The 18838-nt window shown below is 35.5% G+C and overlaps 1 protein-coding gene and 1 long non-coding RNA gene across 2 annotated transcripts in view; one reads left to right on the forward strand and one right to left on the reverse strand.

Annotated features, from left to right (window-relative positions):
* Nucleotides 1-18838, forward strand: part of LOC141394801 (protein eyes shut-like) — a 423861-nt gene that overhangs the window by 123493 nt on the left and 281530 nt on the right. Inside the window, 3 exon segments of the mRNA XM_073969695.1 lie at nucleotides 1718-3599; nucleotides 10639-10750; nucleotides 10752-10788. Coding sequence (XP_073825796.1) covers nucleotides 2539-3599; nucleotides 10639-10750; nucleotides 10752-10788 — 1210 coding nt within the window. The 5' untranslated portion in view covers nucleotides 1718-2538.
* The window catches only part of LOC141394803 (uncharacterized), a 340204-nt gene that overhangs the window by 58336 nt on the left and 263030 nt on the right, over nucleotides 1-18838 (reverse strand). Inside the window, exon 4 of the long non-coding RNA XR_012410488.1 lies at nucleotides 17948-18036. This is a non-coding gene — a long non-coding RNA (uncharacterized lncRNA). The remainder of the gene's footprint in view (nucleotides 1-17947; nucleotides 18037-18838) is intronic.

Raw genomic sequence — 18838 nt, forward strand, 5'->3', positions numbered from 1 at the left:
CCTATGACACCGTGTGTAGTGGTCGGAGCGCAAGATAACTATGGAACGTATCTGCCGATTAGATCCAAAACTTCGCCTTCGTAATATTTTGTCCAAACATAGTTTAAGTTCGAAAATAAGCCATATCGGTCCTCTCTTTCAGGTACCTCCCCCACAAAAGTTCGAAAATGTTCGAAAAATCTGTGCGCACGACAACTTTGGAGGGATTGGCCGATTTGGTCCATACTTTACACATCCTAATATATCTACCATATATAGATCTGGTTCGAATATGGATTATATTTGTCCATTCCTTCGTGTATCTCCCACACGAAATTTCGGATAAGTTCGCTCAAAGACTTGCTCTCGAATAACTTTGATTTTTGTTGAAGCATCTGCATTCGCTGCCTGCATTCAAAGATGTAAATTCTTGAGTTTTGAACAATATGGTATTTCCAGACCTGAGTTGGGGGAAACGTTAAAATAATCTAATTTTGTTGTGAATTTTGAGCTTGATGAACCGTTATTATGTTCTAGACAGTTGTTTATTGAAATCTTAGGTACATTTTTGTAGTTGACTGTATCCTTAATTTTTGGGCGGTTCGGTATCTGTGGACCGGAATCGGAGAAAAAAATATAAAAATCGAATATTTTCAAAAGTTTTTGAACATTTAAGAACCGGTTATAGACATTTCGAATGTTCCAGAAAGTTGTTTGCTGATATCTTTGCTACATTATTTGGTTCATTGTTTTCTTGAATTTTGAACGGTTTAGTATCTATGGAGCAGGGACCGAGAAAAGAGGATAAAAATCGCATTTGATTTGCTAGTTTGACCATTAAGAACCGTTTCTACAGAGTTCGTTTGTTCTAGAAAGTTGTTTACTAAGATCTGAGGTACATTTGTCTAGTTTGCTAGTTTGGTTGTTTGCTTCAATTTTGATCGGTTTGATATTTGAGACTAAAATCCGAGAAAAAATTAAAAGGGAAATTTGACTTTGACGATTTTGACCTTGAAGGTGAGGTTGAATGGATTTAATGTGTTCACAATTATTTTTCTTTAAGACGAGAGCTACAACTTTTCTTCTACTAGTTAACCCAAATTCTTAGCGGCTTAGAAGATATGTGCCCGACAAAATGACCCCTATTGACATCAAGACCTCAGGTCTTTGGGGCCCATAACCGCGAAAGTTGAAGTGATAGGGAAAAACGCCGGGACACGTAACTTCTTATTTTTGGTCTTCTATTACGCTGCGGTGTCAGAATATGGTTAATAAACCATGACTCAAAAAATTACACACAGTGAAATTCACAAAACTAAATAAATTAATTTCAGTTTTTTTTTAAATATGAAAAAATAAAGACAACACATCAATGGCTGCGAAGTTTTGCTTTACAACTATAAAAACAACAACAACACTACCCTCTGTTGCTTTTATGGCATCGTTAACAAAAAAAGCTCTTTGTGGCATCAACCAGACAGACGACTGACTATCAGCCAACAAAAGAGACAACATAAAAAACAAGCAAAATGGCCATTCAGTAGATAAAACAAAAATTCGCTGGGTAAAAAATTTAAAAAAAGATTTTAATTAAGCTGCGGCACAAAGAGATCACAGCTGCAGAGCGAGGTAGAAAGCATATGTTTTATGTATAACTTTAAAATTTTATTGATACCTCCATGCAATTAAATTTATTTTCACACTGATTTCCATTTCTCTTTTCTTTCGATCTTTGCAGCAACCAATTAAAGTTTTAACAACAATAAAGAAATCAAATATTTAAGGCGAATAAAAAGGACGAACTACTTATAAAGGAATTCAAAAAAAGAGGACGGGATTGGGAGAGAGAGAGCTTGAGGGATTTTGATATGCGTCTCATCGACTGTTGTAAATGATGCAATTTCAAAGACAACAGCAACTGCAGCAGTAACAACATAAACAATTAATATCCTGAAAGGAGAAAACAAAACCCAACGATATCGCCTGTATAACCCTAAAGACGTGGCTAAAAGGTGGTTCAAATTGCCGTTAGTCGTAAAGCTTTTAAGAGGATTTCAAGGATCAAAAGAGCAAAGCAGTTGCTCATGGATTAAGGCAACATTCAATCGCAACATTTTATGTGCCATCCACCACGACCCCTGTGCTGTCCTGGCAACTAACCATTAAAAGCAATGTGGCAACAAGGAAGATTTTAAAAACATCGATATTGCTTCCTTTATTTTTAAAGTCCTTGAGGCTCATTTTATGTGGGTGTGTGTGCGGGTATGTGAACAAAAGAAGACCAACATAAAAAGGAAACATTTGCTAACAATTGGAAAAATATTTTCCTTTTGTACGGAGATTTTATTTTCTTTTCCTTTGTTTGATTTCATTTTTTGCTTGGTGTTGTCTGTTGTTGTCCTTGTCGAGAAAATTTATAATCAATCAATGAAACAGCAACAACAAACGGCAACGAACATATGTATTTTTCAACACTTGATTGAAATTTTAAAGAAGATAAAAGTAGAACAGCACCATTAACAGCAACAACAAAAGCTGAAGTAATAAGAAAAAAAAAACATGAAAACTAACAGCGAAAATAAACGAAATTTTACTTCAATCAAAGTCACAACAACAACAGCTAAAGCTACATCAAAAGAGCTAACAAAGTTACAAAATTCAATCCATGATTTCCATGGAAATAAGCAAACATGCAATGATTTGGCAGAGCTAAAGCAACTAAAGGGAATTGAAGAACCAAAAATAACCCCCTTTAAATTCAATATAAATATGGTAAAAATAAAATATAAAAAACCCTTCTTTTTCTTTCCGAGTAAACAACAAATGGAAAACGACGAAAACACGATAACAACAGCAACTGCAACTAGAACAACACAAGCGACAACATCCACCGTTAGCAACGTTATCACACCACTACCACCACCACCACCACCGCCGGCAACAATGACAATGTCATCATCAACATCAGCATTGTCGGAACTTTTAACTGCAATGCCAGCTGTCAGACCAACTAGTGAGGATAGCAACGAACATCATGCTCAGCAACACCTTAACCATCAGCAACAACAACGGCAACACAACCTGCATAACAGCTATCAAAACAACAACAATTGTAATCAGGACAACGAATTACAAGAAGAGACTAAAAATAGAAATTCTCCCAAAACCAACACAACATCCTTCACCACCTTTTACTCCCACTGCTCCTCCTCATCGTCAAGACAAGAAGTGACAACTTCCTTTATGAACATTTTTAGAGAAAATGAAAACCAGGACGACGACAACAACAACAATAATGTAAATGAACTGTATTTGGGAGCCTTTTATAATACGTTGGCCACTTTCATCTTGAAGCAAACTAAAATGTTATGTGGCAGCAAAAGAAGAGCATTATCAACAACAGCAGCAACAGCACCACCAGTAAAACCTTCAGGAACCGCAACAGCAGCAACAACAACTAGGAAAACCAGAACATCTACCAACACCACCACCACGACACAATTCGTTAGCCAGCTTTTAGTTTTACTTACCATGGCCTCCCTTGTTGGTTATGCCCATGCCGGTTTTGCCTGCCTTAGTAATCCTTGCGTATTTGGCGTTTGTATCGATGGTCTAAATAGGTAAGTAGTGATAGAAGTAGTACAACAAACACTAACCCCATTCCCATTTGCTTTTAAAGTGTTAGCTTTCGTCTTATTCTCGTTGTTCTTGTTGTTTCACATTTGCCACAAAACTGCTGCTGCCAACATTTCACTTAACTTATTATCGCTCAATAACACATTTATGCATTTATTTGTGTGTTAAGCAAAGAAGTAGAATTTGCACACAAATAAAAAAGAAGAACAAAATTAAAACTAGGAAAAAGAGAATCATTGAAGTGTTAATAATCCATTCCTAAGGCTGGTTGGTTGGTTGACTGACTATACTTAACGCTCTCCTATATGTATGTTTTTGAATTGTGCATACTTCGTTAAACATTGGTTATATCCTTGATTACTTTTATGTTGTAATCATCACAGCTGTTACACAGTGGTTTCAGAAAATTGAGGAAAGGAAGAGGGCGAAGTGAAAAATCATCATTTTGTACTAAAAAATATGACGAATAAAGCCGACATTTATGAATAAAAAAAAAAACAAGAAAGGCATTAAATTCGTTCAGGCAAATTAAAACTACCACCACGAAAGGCTAAACTATTTAATTTACTCATTACTATGCAAAGAGTACCGTGGCACAGAATATGTGTGTCTGACTACAAAACCGAGAGTTGTGTTCAACGCTCCCCGTCGGTAAATAATTTTACACTGCATACATGTGGGGAAGGTATTGTAAGTTCGTTTTGGCCAAACAGTTTGTAACGCATCGAAATAATGGTCGTAGTCCTATACTTATATATACCAAAATGAATGTCTCGATGAGCTGAGTCGATCTGGCTATGTGTGTCCGTCCGTCTGTCCATTTAAACCTTGTAATCATGCTACGGTTCGCAATTTTGATCATATCATCACCAAATTTTGGATGTTGATGGGGAGGAGAAGAAGCCTATTGATTTTGGTGATGGTCGGACAATATTTAGGAGTCAGAATGGGCAAAAAACTTATTTGGGGAAAAAGTTAACGTTTTTTATACCCTCAGCATTTATTATAACGAGGGCAAAATGTGCCTCATAGAAATAATGGTTTTAGACCCCAAGTATGTTTGGACGAAATATGTTTCAGACAATTTGGAGTAGATTAAGCAATGTCCGTCCGTCTGTCTGTCTGGCTGGAGCGCACGATAACTCTGGAAGGGATGTACCGATTCGGTTCAAATTTTCGCTTTCATAATATTTTGTCCAAACTTAGTTTCAGTTCGAAGATGGGTTATATCGGGCCACTCCTTCCAGTACCTCCCCCACAAAAGTAAGGAAAATTTGTGCGCACGATAACTCTTGAAGGGAGTAACCGATATGGTTCATACTTTTCACATCGTGAAATTTCTAGCAGACTTGGTGAGGTTCCAATACGGGCTTAATCGGTCCTTCGGGTACCTCTCACACAAAATTTCGGAAAAGTTAAGTTTAGGACCTGCTCTCGAATCGTTTGGATTTTTGTTGTAACAACTTGTATTCACGCCCCCCCCCATACGGTGGAACCAGTTTCATCAGGGGCAGGTCCATTCTTCCAGAGAAAATAGCCTGAAAGGTACAAACAAAACCCCTGTGACGGCGTGTGTAGTTGTTGAAGCTCAAGATAACTCTCGAAAGGATCTGCCGATTCGGTCCATAATTTGGCCTTCGTAATATTTTGTGAAAATATAGTTAATTTCAAAGATAAGCCATATCGGTCCACTCCTTCAGGTACCTCCCCCACAAAAGTTCAAAAATGTTCGGAAAAATTGTGCGCACTATAACTCATGAAGGGAGTGACCGATTTGGTCCATACGTTACACATCGTAATATATCTACCAGATATAGATCATGTCCGAATATGGACTGTATTTGTCCACTCCTTCGGGTACCTCCCACACAAAATTTCGGATAAATTCACTTTAATACCTGCTCTCGAATCACTTTGATTTTTGTTGATGCAACTTGCATTCATTGGTATATAAAATCCATATGGCACCATATGTGGTTGCTGGAGCGCATGGCAACTCTCGAAGCTTTGAGCTTTTATCCTAGTCCATATTTTTGTCGGGAAGATCATACGCCCAAAATTTTGAAACCCCCCTAAATACATACGTTTTTTCGAGAAAAAAGTATTTTAATTCACACAGGCTGAGGGTATATCTCTGTCGGCAAAGCCGACTGATACTTTTTACTTGTTTTGTAATAAAATGGAATGAATGCTATTTTAGGCAAAAGTTCACTCATTCCCACTATAGGAAATCATTTTTAAGAAAAAATGTCAAAAAGTCATAACCCTAATAAACATGGTTAAATATTGACTTTTTATCACGTTTATTTTCAGTATATTTTCAGCGACCATTTAATAAATATGGCAATAATGTGTTGAAATCCGAAATGCGAGAATAAACTGTTGGTGTGATTTGTGTTTGAAATACGTCTTGTAAAAGATATGATGCAAAATACCGCTGAAACAACATGAAGTAAGCAATTTAGAGTTTCAGAATGTTCCGTAGAATTGCTGAGAACTTTCTTTAGAAGATTTTTGCAAGAGGTAACTTGGTTGAACTCCTAATAGTTTAGCTCATTCAGCAATTATTTAAAATTTTCTATAGTTTATCGATTTTGATGCCCTAGACGGAATTTTTCTTATGTGGTCTGTTCAAAAGATAAGTAAGTTCTACTAGCTCATGGCTACAACATTGCTAAATACAGCAAAGCCAAATTCCTAATCGTTTCTGAGATAAAGGCCCGATAAATGCAAAAAAACTGTAGGTTTAGCCCGGTTTAGATGAGGCCATAAAATCCGAACTGGATCTGGCAGGACAAAACCCTACTAGGGTTTTTGTTGTCTCAATATGTACTTTCAAAAAATGCATACAGGAAGTTATTTGCATTTTCAGTGTTGCATAGTGTAATTATAACCTACACCACTGTGTGGGGAGGGTGTTATAAGTTGGGTTGACCAAAAAGTTTGTAACGCGTCGAAATAATGGTCGTGGACCTATACTAATCTATACCAAAATGAATGCCTCGACGAGCTGAGTCGATCTGGCTATGTATGTCAATCCGTCTGTCCATAGAAACCTTGTAATCACGCTACAGGTCGCAATTTTCATCGGATCGTCGCCAAATTTTGGGTTTTGATGGGAATCCCGGAGGAGAAGTAGCCTATAGATTTTGGTGAAGTCAGGTAATATTTAGGGCGTCGAAATGGACAAAAAACTTATTTGGAGAAAAAGTCAACGTTGTTTTTCCAAAGCCAATATCTCAGCTTCTATAAGGGGTATACCAAAAGCAAGACCTGTAAATGAAAGAAGAAAATACCATCTTTTGTTGTCGTAGGTGGTCAAACAACGAAGATATCACAATAGTCGCAAATAAAACCCAACTTTTCATTTTTGCGATTTTACTTATAATGACGAATATCACAGCTTTGGTAGGGGACCTTCAGGCAAAGTCTGACTATGAAAGTAGAAAATTCCATCTTTAGAATGATGCAAAGTAGGTTTGCGTAGATGACAGGTAGCAATTTTCATCGAATCTTCACGAAATTTTGGTGGTTAATGGGGGAAGACTGCTGCTTTTGGTGATGGGAGAATTATGTGGAGAACATTCGACGTTTTATAGCTTATATCTCCCCTTCTAGTAGGCATATTTCAAAAGGAAATTTCCTTTATATTGTTGCAAAGTAGATAGACGGAGGTGGCTAAACAACGGAGATATCGTACACGCAGAGAAAAAAATATGATTGATTCAACAACATTCGAAGGGCAAAATATGTATTGTAAAGATATTGTTAGGTTCCGCATGTAGTATTGTGAGTCCAACAATTGTTTTTGTTAATTACAACAATTGTTTTATCATGTACAACAATAGTTTTTGTCTGCTGGACAATAGCATTCTCTTATCTTCGACAATGTAATTCTCTTCTCTCGGTATTCGATGTCGTGGTGAAAAAACAATGTTGGTGAGTTTTGTTTGTATGAGTTCCTCTTATCATTGTTCTTTTTTGTGTATGTGCACCGTGAGATTCTTTTATTTGTTTCTTCTTTCTCATTCTTCTCTGTGTTTTGATAGTTGAGTTACACCACAATCTGAGAAGTGTTTTTGGTCGTATAATTTGTGTTTTCTTTTTATACCCTCCACATAGTATGGAGGGTATATTAAGTTTGTTTTTCCGTTTGTAACGCATTGAAATACTCATTTTCGACCCTATAAAGTATATATATTCTTGATCAGGGTAAAATTCTGAGTCGATCTGTGCACGTCCGTCCGTCTGTGGTAATCACTCTAGCATCCACAAAAATGGAGATAGAAAGCTAAAATTTTGGGAAAATGCGTATTTTGTTTGCAGGCAGGTCAAGTTCGATGATGGGCTATATCGGTCCACGTTTTGGTATAGCCCCCATATAACGGTACCCCCGATTTACGGTATTTGGCCGTTTTTAGCTACATTTTCAGACCGATTAAGCTATAATTTGACATTTAGGGTTCCTAAGTGTCAATAAATTTATATAACAAAAGTTGTGGACATAGGTCCACGTTTTGGTATAGCCCCCATATAACGGTACCCCCGGATTTACGGTATTTTGACGTTTTATGTCACATTTCTAGACCGAATCAGCTATAATTTGATATTTAGGGTTCTTAGAGACCAAAAAACTTATATTCGAAAAAATTATGAACATAGGTCCATGTTTTGGTATAGCCCCATATAACGGTACCTCCCGATTTTCGGTATTTTGAGAATTTTACCTATAAGTTTTAACCGAATTATCTGTAATTTGAACATTTGACACCACACCTCTCAACCAAAAATTATGAAGAAAGGTCGATGTATTTATAAAGCCCCCATATAACGGTACCTCCCGATTTTCAGTAATTTGATGATTTTAGCTACAATATTAAACCGAACTAGCAGTAATTTGACATTTGAAGTTCTTAGTGGTCACAACACCTCTCCATCAATAATTGTCAACATTCGGATATACATAGCTCCCATATAACGGTACCTCCCAATTTTTAGTAATTTGGCAATTTTAGCTACAATTTTTAACCGAACTAACTGTAATTTGACATTTGAAGGTTGTAGTGGTCACCACACATCTGCATCAACAATTTTCAACATAGCCCCAATATAACTATACTTCCCGATTTTCGGTACTTTGAGGATTTTACTAAAAATGTTTAACCGAACGTAGGTCCATATTTTGGTATAGCCCCAAAACAAACCTCCCGATTTTCCGTACCTTAGCTTTATTTTTTGGACGAACTTTCTGTAATTTTAAATTTAAAAGCCAACAAAAATTCTGCAACAAAAATTGTTCATTTACGTTCATATTTTCGTATAGGCCACATACCTCCGACCTAGCTGTTAATGACATTTGAAGTTCCAACGTTATGTACCGATTTTCGGTATTTTGAGGATTCTAGCTGAAATTTTTAACCGAATTAGGAGTTATTTGACATTAAAGGCTCCCATCAAAAACTGTCAACATAGGTCCATGTTTTATTATAACCCCTATATAACGGTACCTCCCAATTTCTAGCCCACCAAAAATTATCAACATAGATAGTTAGATATAGGCACCATAAAGAAGGGCCTCCCGAATGAAGCATTTTATGTAAATGATCTGACACTTTAACGTACCCACTTAAAGTTGGGGACAGGTATGAAAACTAATTATTCCATTTTAGTTCAGAATATTTTATGGTGGAGGGTATGAAAAGTTCGGCCCGGCCGAACTTAACGCTTTTTTACTTGTTTTTTTTTTTTTTTTGGCCTGCAAGGATAAACAGCAGTCTATGAAAAGCTTTTGCTTTTACCCTTCCAATTTTAGTTAATTATCGAAATTTCCAAATCACTGTGCCTTCTATTTCAAATACAAAGCAGCAAATTAAGCAAATAAGCAATTATAAAGTCTAAAGTCTATTTGTTTCGAAATTCATATCACTTGAATGCCAACCATATTGCAGTTGTTTGCCTGCCTGCCTGTAGTCGTTCTTAGCAATCTATCTCACTTTTTGCTATATTTCAAATCTCATTCATAATTTTCCATCTTTAGAGGATATTTATTGCGAAACTTTATGTTGGATTTGTGTTGGTTAAAAACAATATATCCTCGGCATGAATTGCAAAGATATCGTTTGGTATCATGCAGATGTTGTGTTTTGCAAAAAGCAATTGCCAATTGCTTTAGTGGTTACGTTCGTTCATATTTCCAGTCAAAGTTGAATAAAATATAAATCTGATGAGGCATGGAATGAATGAATGTATGGCAAATATGCCGTCAACAAAGATACTACTAAAACAAAGAAAGGTTATAATGTACAAACGGCAGCAGTAGTAGAAAGAAAAAGCAAACTTTTTTTCAAATTATGATAAAAATAAACAAAAAGTTAGTGTTTTCGAATTTTTATGTTGCGGCAGAGTGAAAGGGGAAAAGGAATATTGTGGGCTTGTATTAAAAAAACAAAGCGTGACTAATAAAGATAACCTAATTAGGATAATTAGTGTTTCCAGTTAATTGGATAAAGTTAACAATTAAGTTTGTGGGGCATAAAGAGACTAACTTTTAAGCAGGGACGACTAGTAGTATGTTTTCCCGAAGTTTCGGTATTTTGAAGGCTTTAGTTAGTTAGTTCATTAAATCAATGCCTTTTGCATTTGAATACTTTTTAAAAGAACTAAAAATAGCCCTGTGGCCTAATTTGATCATTTGCTACTTACATTTTACGAAGCTACTTACATTTTACTTGCTGTACCCTCTACTCCTATTATGGAGGTGGAAGATCAAAAACATACCCCTTACTTGCACAAAATATTAAAGAAATGTTAAGAAGATTTTTTTTTAAATAAAAACAGTTTTATTTTATTGCCATTGAAGGTATTTTCCTACACACATATTCCCCCTAGAGCTTTGCAAAAAAGTCAGCAGTTAATTTCAAAGAGAAATTATAATGAACTCTTTCACTACAATTGCATAATTTGTTACTCATTATGAATTCATTTGTTCTTCTAACACTTTTGTTTTGTTGTTTTTCCTTACAGCTCCTATTCATGTTATTGCATTGATGGTTATACAGGTATCCAGTGCCAAACGAATTGGGATGAATGTTGGTCGGGTCCTTGTCAAAATGGTGGTACCTGTGTAGATGGTGTTGGCCTACTACAATTGTACATGTCCAGATGGTTTTTCCGGTAAGTATAAGAATTTTAGGTGTTTTAATTAAACGAATACTTTTGGAATATGGAAAGGCATTCCAAACAGCCAACCAGTCAGCCAACAGAACAAAATTCAAACACAAATATTTACCACCAAACAATTTCTGTATTTCAAACATGGAAAAATGCCATCATAAAAATTGTTCTGAAAATTCCGTAAATGCCGGTTATGGTCATTTTCAACAAAATGACTCGAAGTATAAACGAATAAGCAAATGCTGGTACTTTCTACTAAAAATCGATTTTTATGTATATGTACATAATTGAAATAGAGAGAGAGAGTGTCCTACTTCGTTTGTTTGGGAATTGTAAAACATGATAGTGTCATAGCTACACAAATATTCGATGTTTGTTGTATCATTGTCAAACATAACTGGAGGAACATGGAACATTTATTTATTAAGTTATTTGCAATGAATTGATAATGGTGAACGAAAGTAAGAGAAAACAAATTACAAAACAAAAATTTTGAAAAATTTCATCTCTCTTGGGTATTGAATGACATAAAAAGTTATTGGCGAGTTGTTGACCATTTCAAATAAAACTTTATTGGGTGTGTGTGTAAATTTTGGAACATATTATTCCAAAAATTTATAAACTTTTGTTTAATAAAATATTAAAACAAGTAAAATGAAATGAGAGATGTCTTCCTTGTACCTTCTGGGATGTTTTGTGGAACAATTATATTATTGTATTACTAGCAAAGTGCCCTCTACTTCGTATGTGGAAAGCCAATAAAAGAAAACAAACACTAAAAATTTTATTTGAAACAAGCAGACCCCGGCCCGCGTTGCTGACCCATCGTAATGAGTTTTAATGACTTGACAATTCAAAAATAGTTATTTTCTAACTCACTACTAAGGTGCATTGTCAAACCGAGGAGAATTTCAAATTTACCCACAGATTTTGTCAGTAACCGTTCTTTTCTCTTACGAGGAGAATTTTATACTTACCCACAGATTTTGTCACGGATTTTCGGATTTTTTCTACCATTGATGCTGTTTAGATTTAGGATTTATCGAACATGTCCCCTGTCTTTATACTAAAGCGATCTAATAATAAAAGCAAGTAAAAAGAAAAAGTCGAATTATCCCGCATTTGGAGACTTATGTAAATGTTTTAGTTTTTCATGGCTGATGGACCGTTGAACCTCACCATGTAAGGATATTTGTAAATATATCGTTTGTGTTCAACGGCCGCGCAACCACCGTTGTCTCGAAAATTAATTTCCCAGCCGATGCACTCACAAGTTTGGCAAGTATAGCAATTATAAAACAATAGGCTCCCGAAATTCGTCTACAAATATATAGCATTTTGGACCACGGGATATTCCTGAACATTTTCTGAAAATTGCATGAAATTTGGTTCAGTAGTTTTGGAAAAATAATGTATTAAAAAGAGTGAGCATTTTCATCAGTTCTCAAGATATAACATATTTAAAAAAGTGGGCGTGATCCGGTATTTTGGTTCCAAATAAGTACCTAGGGTACACACAACCCCATTGCTTCCCAAAATTTATGCTTAAACTGATATAATCATAAGTTTGGTTTATACATATCATCGGTGTCATGCTTAAGTGTTCCAGACGCCATTTTACAGATTTGAGGTAATCGAATTTTAATGTTTGGGTTCACAACTGCGTTAAGCTTACTTAAGAAAATATTTATATTTTTAACTTGAGTTATTGATACTAGTATATAGAATGTATTTGTAAAAAATTAGAGAAATATCTATTGGACTATAAAAATATAGAGACATTTTTGTTGATTTGTTCTATATCCACACAAATTTCCCATCATTGCCTCAATTAATTTAAACCCAGCAAAAATCCTCATTACAAACCTCCTTTCCCACCCATTATTTTAACAAGGGCATGTCGCGCGAAATATCTGGTTATTTTGGGTCTTTAGGCCCAAAAGAAATATTACATTGTCGATTAATTCGTAAATTTTTAAACCGATACATGCGTAATTTTTGCAAATATAGCGTTTTTTTTAAATGCCGCATAGGGGAGGTACGTCGCACACTGTCGCGAGTTCATATTAACTGTGACCAAAAATAGAAGGAGTTATCGTAGATGCATCAATTTTGGTACACGTACCTATTATTGACTTACAATCTTCAGAACAAAAAATTGGGATGGTCGGTCCACGTTTTGATATAACCCCCATAGAACCGTACCCCCCGATTTTCGGTATTTTGAAAGTTTTAGATACAATGACCAAACGAAAGTATTCAAATTTGGTGGTTAGTCTTCGGCAAAGGTATCAAAAATTCCAACAGAGAATTGTGGGTGTAGGTCCACGTTTTGAAATATGCAATGGTTAGCACGTCCGCCTTGCACTCTGAAGGTCTGCGGTTCGAATCCCAGGCCAAGCAACATCAAATTTACAACTGTGGCAAAATTCCCCCTCAGTAATGCTGACGACATTTCCTGAGTATTTCAGCCATGAAAAACATCTCTACACGTGGTGTCGTAAGACACGCCGTTCGGACTGGGCGATAAAAAGTAGGTCCCATTTCATTGAGCCAATATGAATCGGCGTGCACTCATTGATATGAGAGAAGTCTTCCTTGTCCCTTCGGGGATGTTGTGGGAACATATGTTATGTTATTACACCGAAGTTGCTGAAATATGGTATTTATTCTTCGATGGGGGCATAATACTTTCACCTTGAAATTTGTCTGCATAGGTCCACGCCTTCATATAGCCCCCATCCATAGGTCGGTACCTCCCGATTTTCGGTATTTTGGAGGTTTTAGCGTGATTATCACACCCAAATGGCTAAATTTGGTTTATTAAGTCTTCGTTAGGAGGCTTATAACGTTCTACCAGAAATCTGTCGGTGTAGTTCCTCGTCTTTCTATAGCCCCTATAGAACCGTGCCTCCTCTTTTTCTGTATTTTGAGTGTTGTGACCTTAATATCCACCCGAAATGACTGAAATTTAGTGCTTAGTCTTCATATTGTTTGTGAGCATATTGAATATATCAAACTCTTGTATTTATATATGAGAAATTTCCTTTAAAAACATTTTTGACCGATTAGTGGTCTAAAACGGTCAATTTTTAAAAAAAAAAATCGAATTTTGACTTTCGCTGTTCACGATTTTTTTTTAATTTATATTTATTATAAAATTCTCTCGTTTTAAAGCAAAATTATTATGTACTTAATAAGCGCACAAAAATATATGATGATTGCTTCATTCGTTTTCGCGCTATAGCCAACACCGCAAAACGCTTTGTTAAAAAAGGGGGTATCCTCTGACTGAAGTGGTCGCTGAAGAAGAGAAATGACATGTTCGCCTGCAAACCTCTGCAGCTGCAACCTTTATACGTTTGAAGTACTCATTTTTCACAACTCAAACAGCAAATAATACCGATATACACTTTTATAAAATTTTTCCCACCCCATAATTTTAAAATTTGGTTCACAAAATCGATTTACTAAGCACCACAGACTTGGGTAGCTGTAAACAGCATATCGACACCTCCAAATAATAGTATGCTAAGTCTAAAAAGTGAGTTTTGCAGGAGAAGCTCTTAAAGTGTGGAAATTTTTTTGAACTTCAGTACTATGCTAAGTCAATATTTGTTTATAACTTCTGTTCGGATTGACCGACCATTACCAAAATTTGACAGAATTTATGTTCGACACCTCCAAATAGTAGTTTGCTAATTCTGAAAAGCGAGTTTTGCAGGACAAGCTCTTAAAGTTTGGAAATTTCTTTGACCTTCAGTACTATGCTAAGGAAATATTTGTTTATAACTTCTGTTCGGATTGTCCGATCATTACCAAAATTTGACAGAATTTAAGTAAAAGGACGTTAAATATAAACATCTAAAGAACTTGAAAACATGCTAAGTCGACTTAGCATACTATTGTTTGGAGGCGTCGATATTAACTGTGACCAAAAATAGAAGGAGTTGTCGTAGGTGCATCAATTTTGGTACACGTACCTATTATTGACTTACAATCTTCAGGACAAAAAATTGGCATGGTCGGTCCACGTTTTGATATAGCCCCCATAGAACCGTACCTCCCGATTTTCGGTATTTTGAAAGTTTTAGATACAATGACCAAACGAAAGTATTCAAATTTGGTGGTTAGTCGTCGGCAAATGTATCAAAAATTCCAACAGAGAATTGTGGGTGTAGGTCCACGTTTTGAAATAGCCCCCATAGAACCGTACCTCCCGATTATCCGTATTTTGAAGATTTTAGCCTCATTATTACACCGAAAGGGGGCCACCGTGGTGCAATGGTTAGCACGTCCGCCTTGCACTCTGAAGGTCTGCGGTTCGAATCCCAGGCCTAGCAACATCAAATTTACAACTGTGGCAAAATTCCCCCTCAGTAATGCTGACGACATTTCCTGAGTATTTCAGCCATGAAAAACTTCTCTACAAGTGGTGTCGTAAGACACGCCGTTCGGACTGGGCATTTCATTGAGCCAATATGAATCGGCGTGCACTCATTAATATGAGAGAAGTCTCCCTTGTCCCTTCGGGGATGTTGTGGGAACATATGTTATGTTATTAGACCGAAATTGCTGAAATATGGCATTTAGTCTTCGATGGGGGCATAATACTTTCACCTTGAAATTTGTCTGCATAGGTCCACGCGCTATATCCAACACCGCAAAACGCTTTGTTAAAAAATGGGGTATCCTCTGACTGAAGTGGTCGCTGAAGAAGAGAAATGACATGTTCGTCTGCAAACCTCTGCAGCTGCAACCTTTATACGTTTGAAGTACTCATTTTTCGCAACTCAAACAGCAAATAATATCGATATACACTTTTATACAATTTTTCCCACCCCATAATTTTAAAATTTGGTTCACAAAATCGATTTACTAAGCACCACAGACTTGGGTAGCTGTAAACAGCATATGATCACTATTTACTCCCAAACAAAATTAAATCTATGTTTAGTACATCCAAAGCAATCTTAAAAATTTATTTTAGAACGATAAATTACTTTAAATATTAAAATTTTGGAGCATAATACAAGTTATTAATTTTAGTAAAATAAGGACAAAAATACATATTTCCAACAATTATCGGATTTGAACCTTCCCATGGGTAAACCTACTTGACAAATCAATACCATAATTCAAATTCCCTCAAATAGAAATGTTTACTATAAATGGAAATAGAATGAAACCATTTCCAATTTAAATGAAACATTTTCCAAATTAAATGAAACCTCTATTTTTATTGAAAGAAATATTAAAATCATATTAGTTTCAAATTAAAAAGGCGGCTAAGATCTTCAAAATACTAGAAATAGGAAGGTATGGTCATAACCCCAAAACATGGACCAACGTTGACAATTTTTGGTAAGGATATTTTGTGTTCACTAAGAACTCTAAATACCAGATTTCAGATATATTTTATTTTATACACATTGGGAACTCACTGTGCAAAATTACACCCCATATGATTCTACAGCATGGTTAATAGATAAAGAATACCTACGGTTATATGGTTACATGGACTTAAAACCCCCATTTTCAACACCAAAATTGCATGTGATATAAAAATATTTGAGAAAAAAATTGACAGCCTATGGTAATTGGTAAGGCAGATAAATAAATTTTACCAAAAAAACTGTAAAATTTGAAACGTTCCTGTTATGTAATGGACATGGTACTGAGAATTCCACAGGCAGCCAATCGTGAACTACTTCATTAGGCCCTGGTTCTTACAATCATTTTTTAAACCTTAATCCTCTCTTTCAGATTATTTTTCTTTAAACCTCATTGAAGGTCAATAATTATTACATTTTTTAATATAAAAAAGCAAAAAACCAATTAATTATGAATGAAAACCTGTTAAAAACTAGTTTGATTTTAATATTTCTTTCTATAAAATGGAATGACAGGACTAAATCGGCTCCAAATTGTCTGAAACTGATTTCGTCCAAATATACTTGTAGTTTAAAGCAATTATTTCGTTGAGACAGCCCAAAGTCTGAGGATATAAACACACAAACTCTCAAAGTACAAAGAATTTCCAATAAAAAATAATTCACTTAAAAAACGAAGAAAATGAATTTATTAAAAATTAATATGCATTTTCCACTGCTAGCTTTTGTTATAACAACAACTACAACAACAACTAGAAGACCATAAATGGGAATTAAAAATGAACTTCTCCATCGACAGAAACCATACAAATTAAATACAGACAAAGAAAGGCAAGCAGCAGCAACACAAACAGTTGGAAAACATTCACAATGCATCCCCCCTGGACATCGACTACAAAGAGTAGACCCAGTCGAACGGTCGGCTATGTCGCTTTCACAGTCGACATCTATATACAAGCGAGATACCAAGAAAGAGTGGACGATCGAAAGCAAAGAACTTTGTTTTTGGACTGCAATGATGGTTGGTTTGATGGTTGTTGCGTTATTAACAACTTTCCATTTATTCGCTGTCATAACATGGAAAACCGCCAGCCTCTGTTGTGGCCTGTTGGCTGACGTCGAGTTTTTCTCTCTGTTGACGTTCAATGACTTTTTGGCCAACATTTCAGTTTATTTTTTGTCTTTCTCTTTTTGTTTGTAGTACTCGGTATTCTTAACCACCACTTCACTTTGTTGTCCAAACTCTGTGAACAACAGCATTTTTAGAGATTTATGAAATATAAATCATGCCCGGTAATGCACGGCCATTGAATAATTCTGTTCTGGCCGGCCACATAATGAAACAAACGACCAAGCCAAAAAACCACTGAATGGGAGGCTGAATGCTTTGAGTGGAAAACGTAAAAAAACAATCGACAGGTGAAATATTAAAGTGAAATGTTTTTCACCGTCATTGTCGGCTGTTAAAGCCTTCAAACAGTTGGCGAGAGAAGGAGGGTGTGGAAATGATTTATGCCATATTTAAACATTTGTCCAACAAAGAGTTTGGAGAATGCTTCAACTATCGTCCAAAGTATTGCGACAAACCAACCAAGTGGTCAGGTTTGGTACATCCTAAGTAGTGGACAAATTATTCTCGCTTTTTTAATTAAAAATACAAAAAATTAATTAAAATAGAAATTGCAAAGTGGAAAATCGAATTAGAGGAACTAGGACAAGGATGGTAGTTCATTACATATTATATTCCGTTTTAATGATGTACTTACCTTGCACTGCTGATAAAATCCACGCATAAATAATTTATGAATAGTTTGTGTTTTTTATGTTTCAGTCAAAGTGGCTATCAAAGTTCAATCTGAAATAAAGAATAAAGAAAAAATGGAATTATTCAAAATGTGTAATATACTGTAGATTTACAATGAAGTATCATTATGTAGGTTTTAGACAATTTATTGAACAGGCCACTTCCGTTTTTCTACAGGTTCACAAGGCATGTGTAGCTAGGGCGACCCAACAAAACAACACTTACTACCCCATAATTTTCCATTTCACCCAAAAATTGTATATGAAACGTTAATTGTAATTAATTGCATAGCTACAAATTTTATTAGTTTTTCCCGTTTTCGGAAACTAATTTAATTTCCTTTTTGGTGAAAATAAATAATTATACTGTGTGGTATCTTCTAAGCACCCTAGCTCACGAGGAAAATAATTTTCCCTTTTTTGTCCGGTTTTTTACTACTATAGCTTAGTCATTTGTTACCCGATTTAAAAAATAATAGCTTATTAGAAAGATATTATTCATCCCTTTAAAAGTAAAAAGGATCAATAGAAATCCGTTGTGAAAAAAGAAGATATGCCCGTTTAAATTTGAAAATGTAAGAAACCCAGATTTTCACTGCTTTTACCTTTATAAAACAATAAAACGAAGTGACCCAAACGAACCAAAGGTATTTTCGTTGTCCATGGACCCCAACACGATAGAATTTTTTTCTGGTCAACTTTTGTATAACAGTGTCACTTATCGATACTTTCCAAAAAATTTGCACTTTCTCAAGGCCAAAACTGCCTGAAGGAGCATTCCAATAATTTTGCAATGTACCAGAGAGTTCTTAAGTATTGTGTTGGCTACAATTTTGGCCTATGTGTTGGCTGTT

The sequence above is a fragment of the Musca autumnalis genome, unplaced genomic scaffold, assembly GCF_047663935.1.
Source record: "Musca autumnalis isolate F117 unplaced genomic scaffold, ASM4766393v1 scaffold_2, whole genome shotgun sequence".
NCBI lineage: Eukaryota > Metazoa > Arthropoda > Insecta > Diptera > Muscidae > Musca > Musca autumnalis.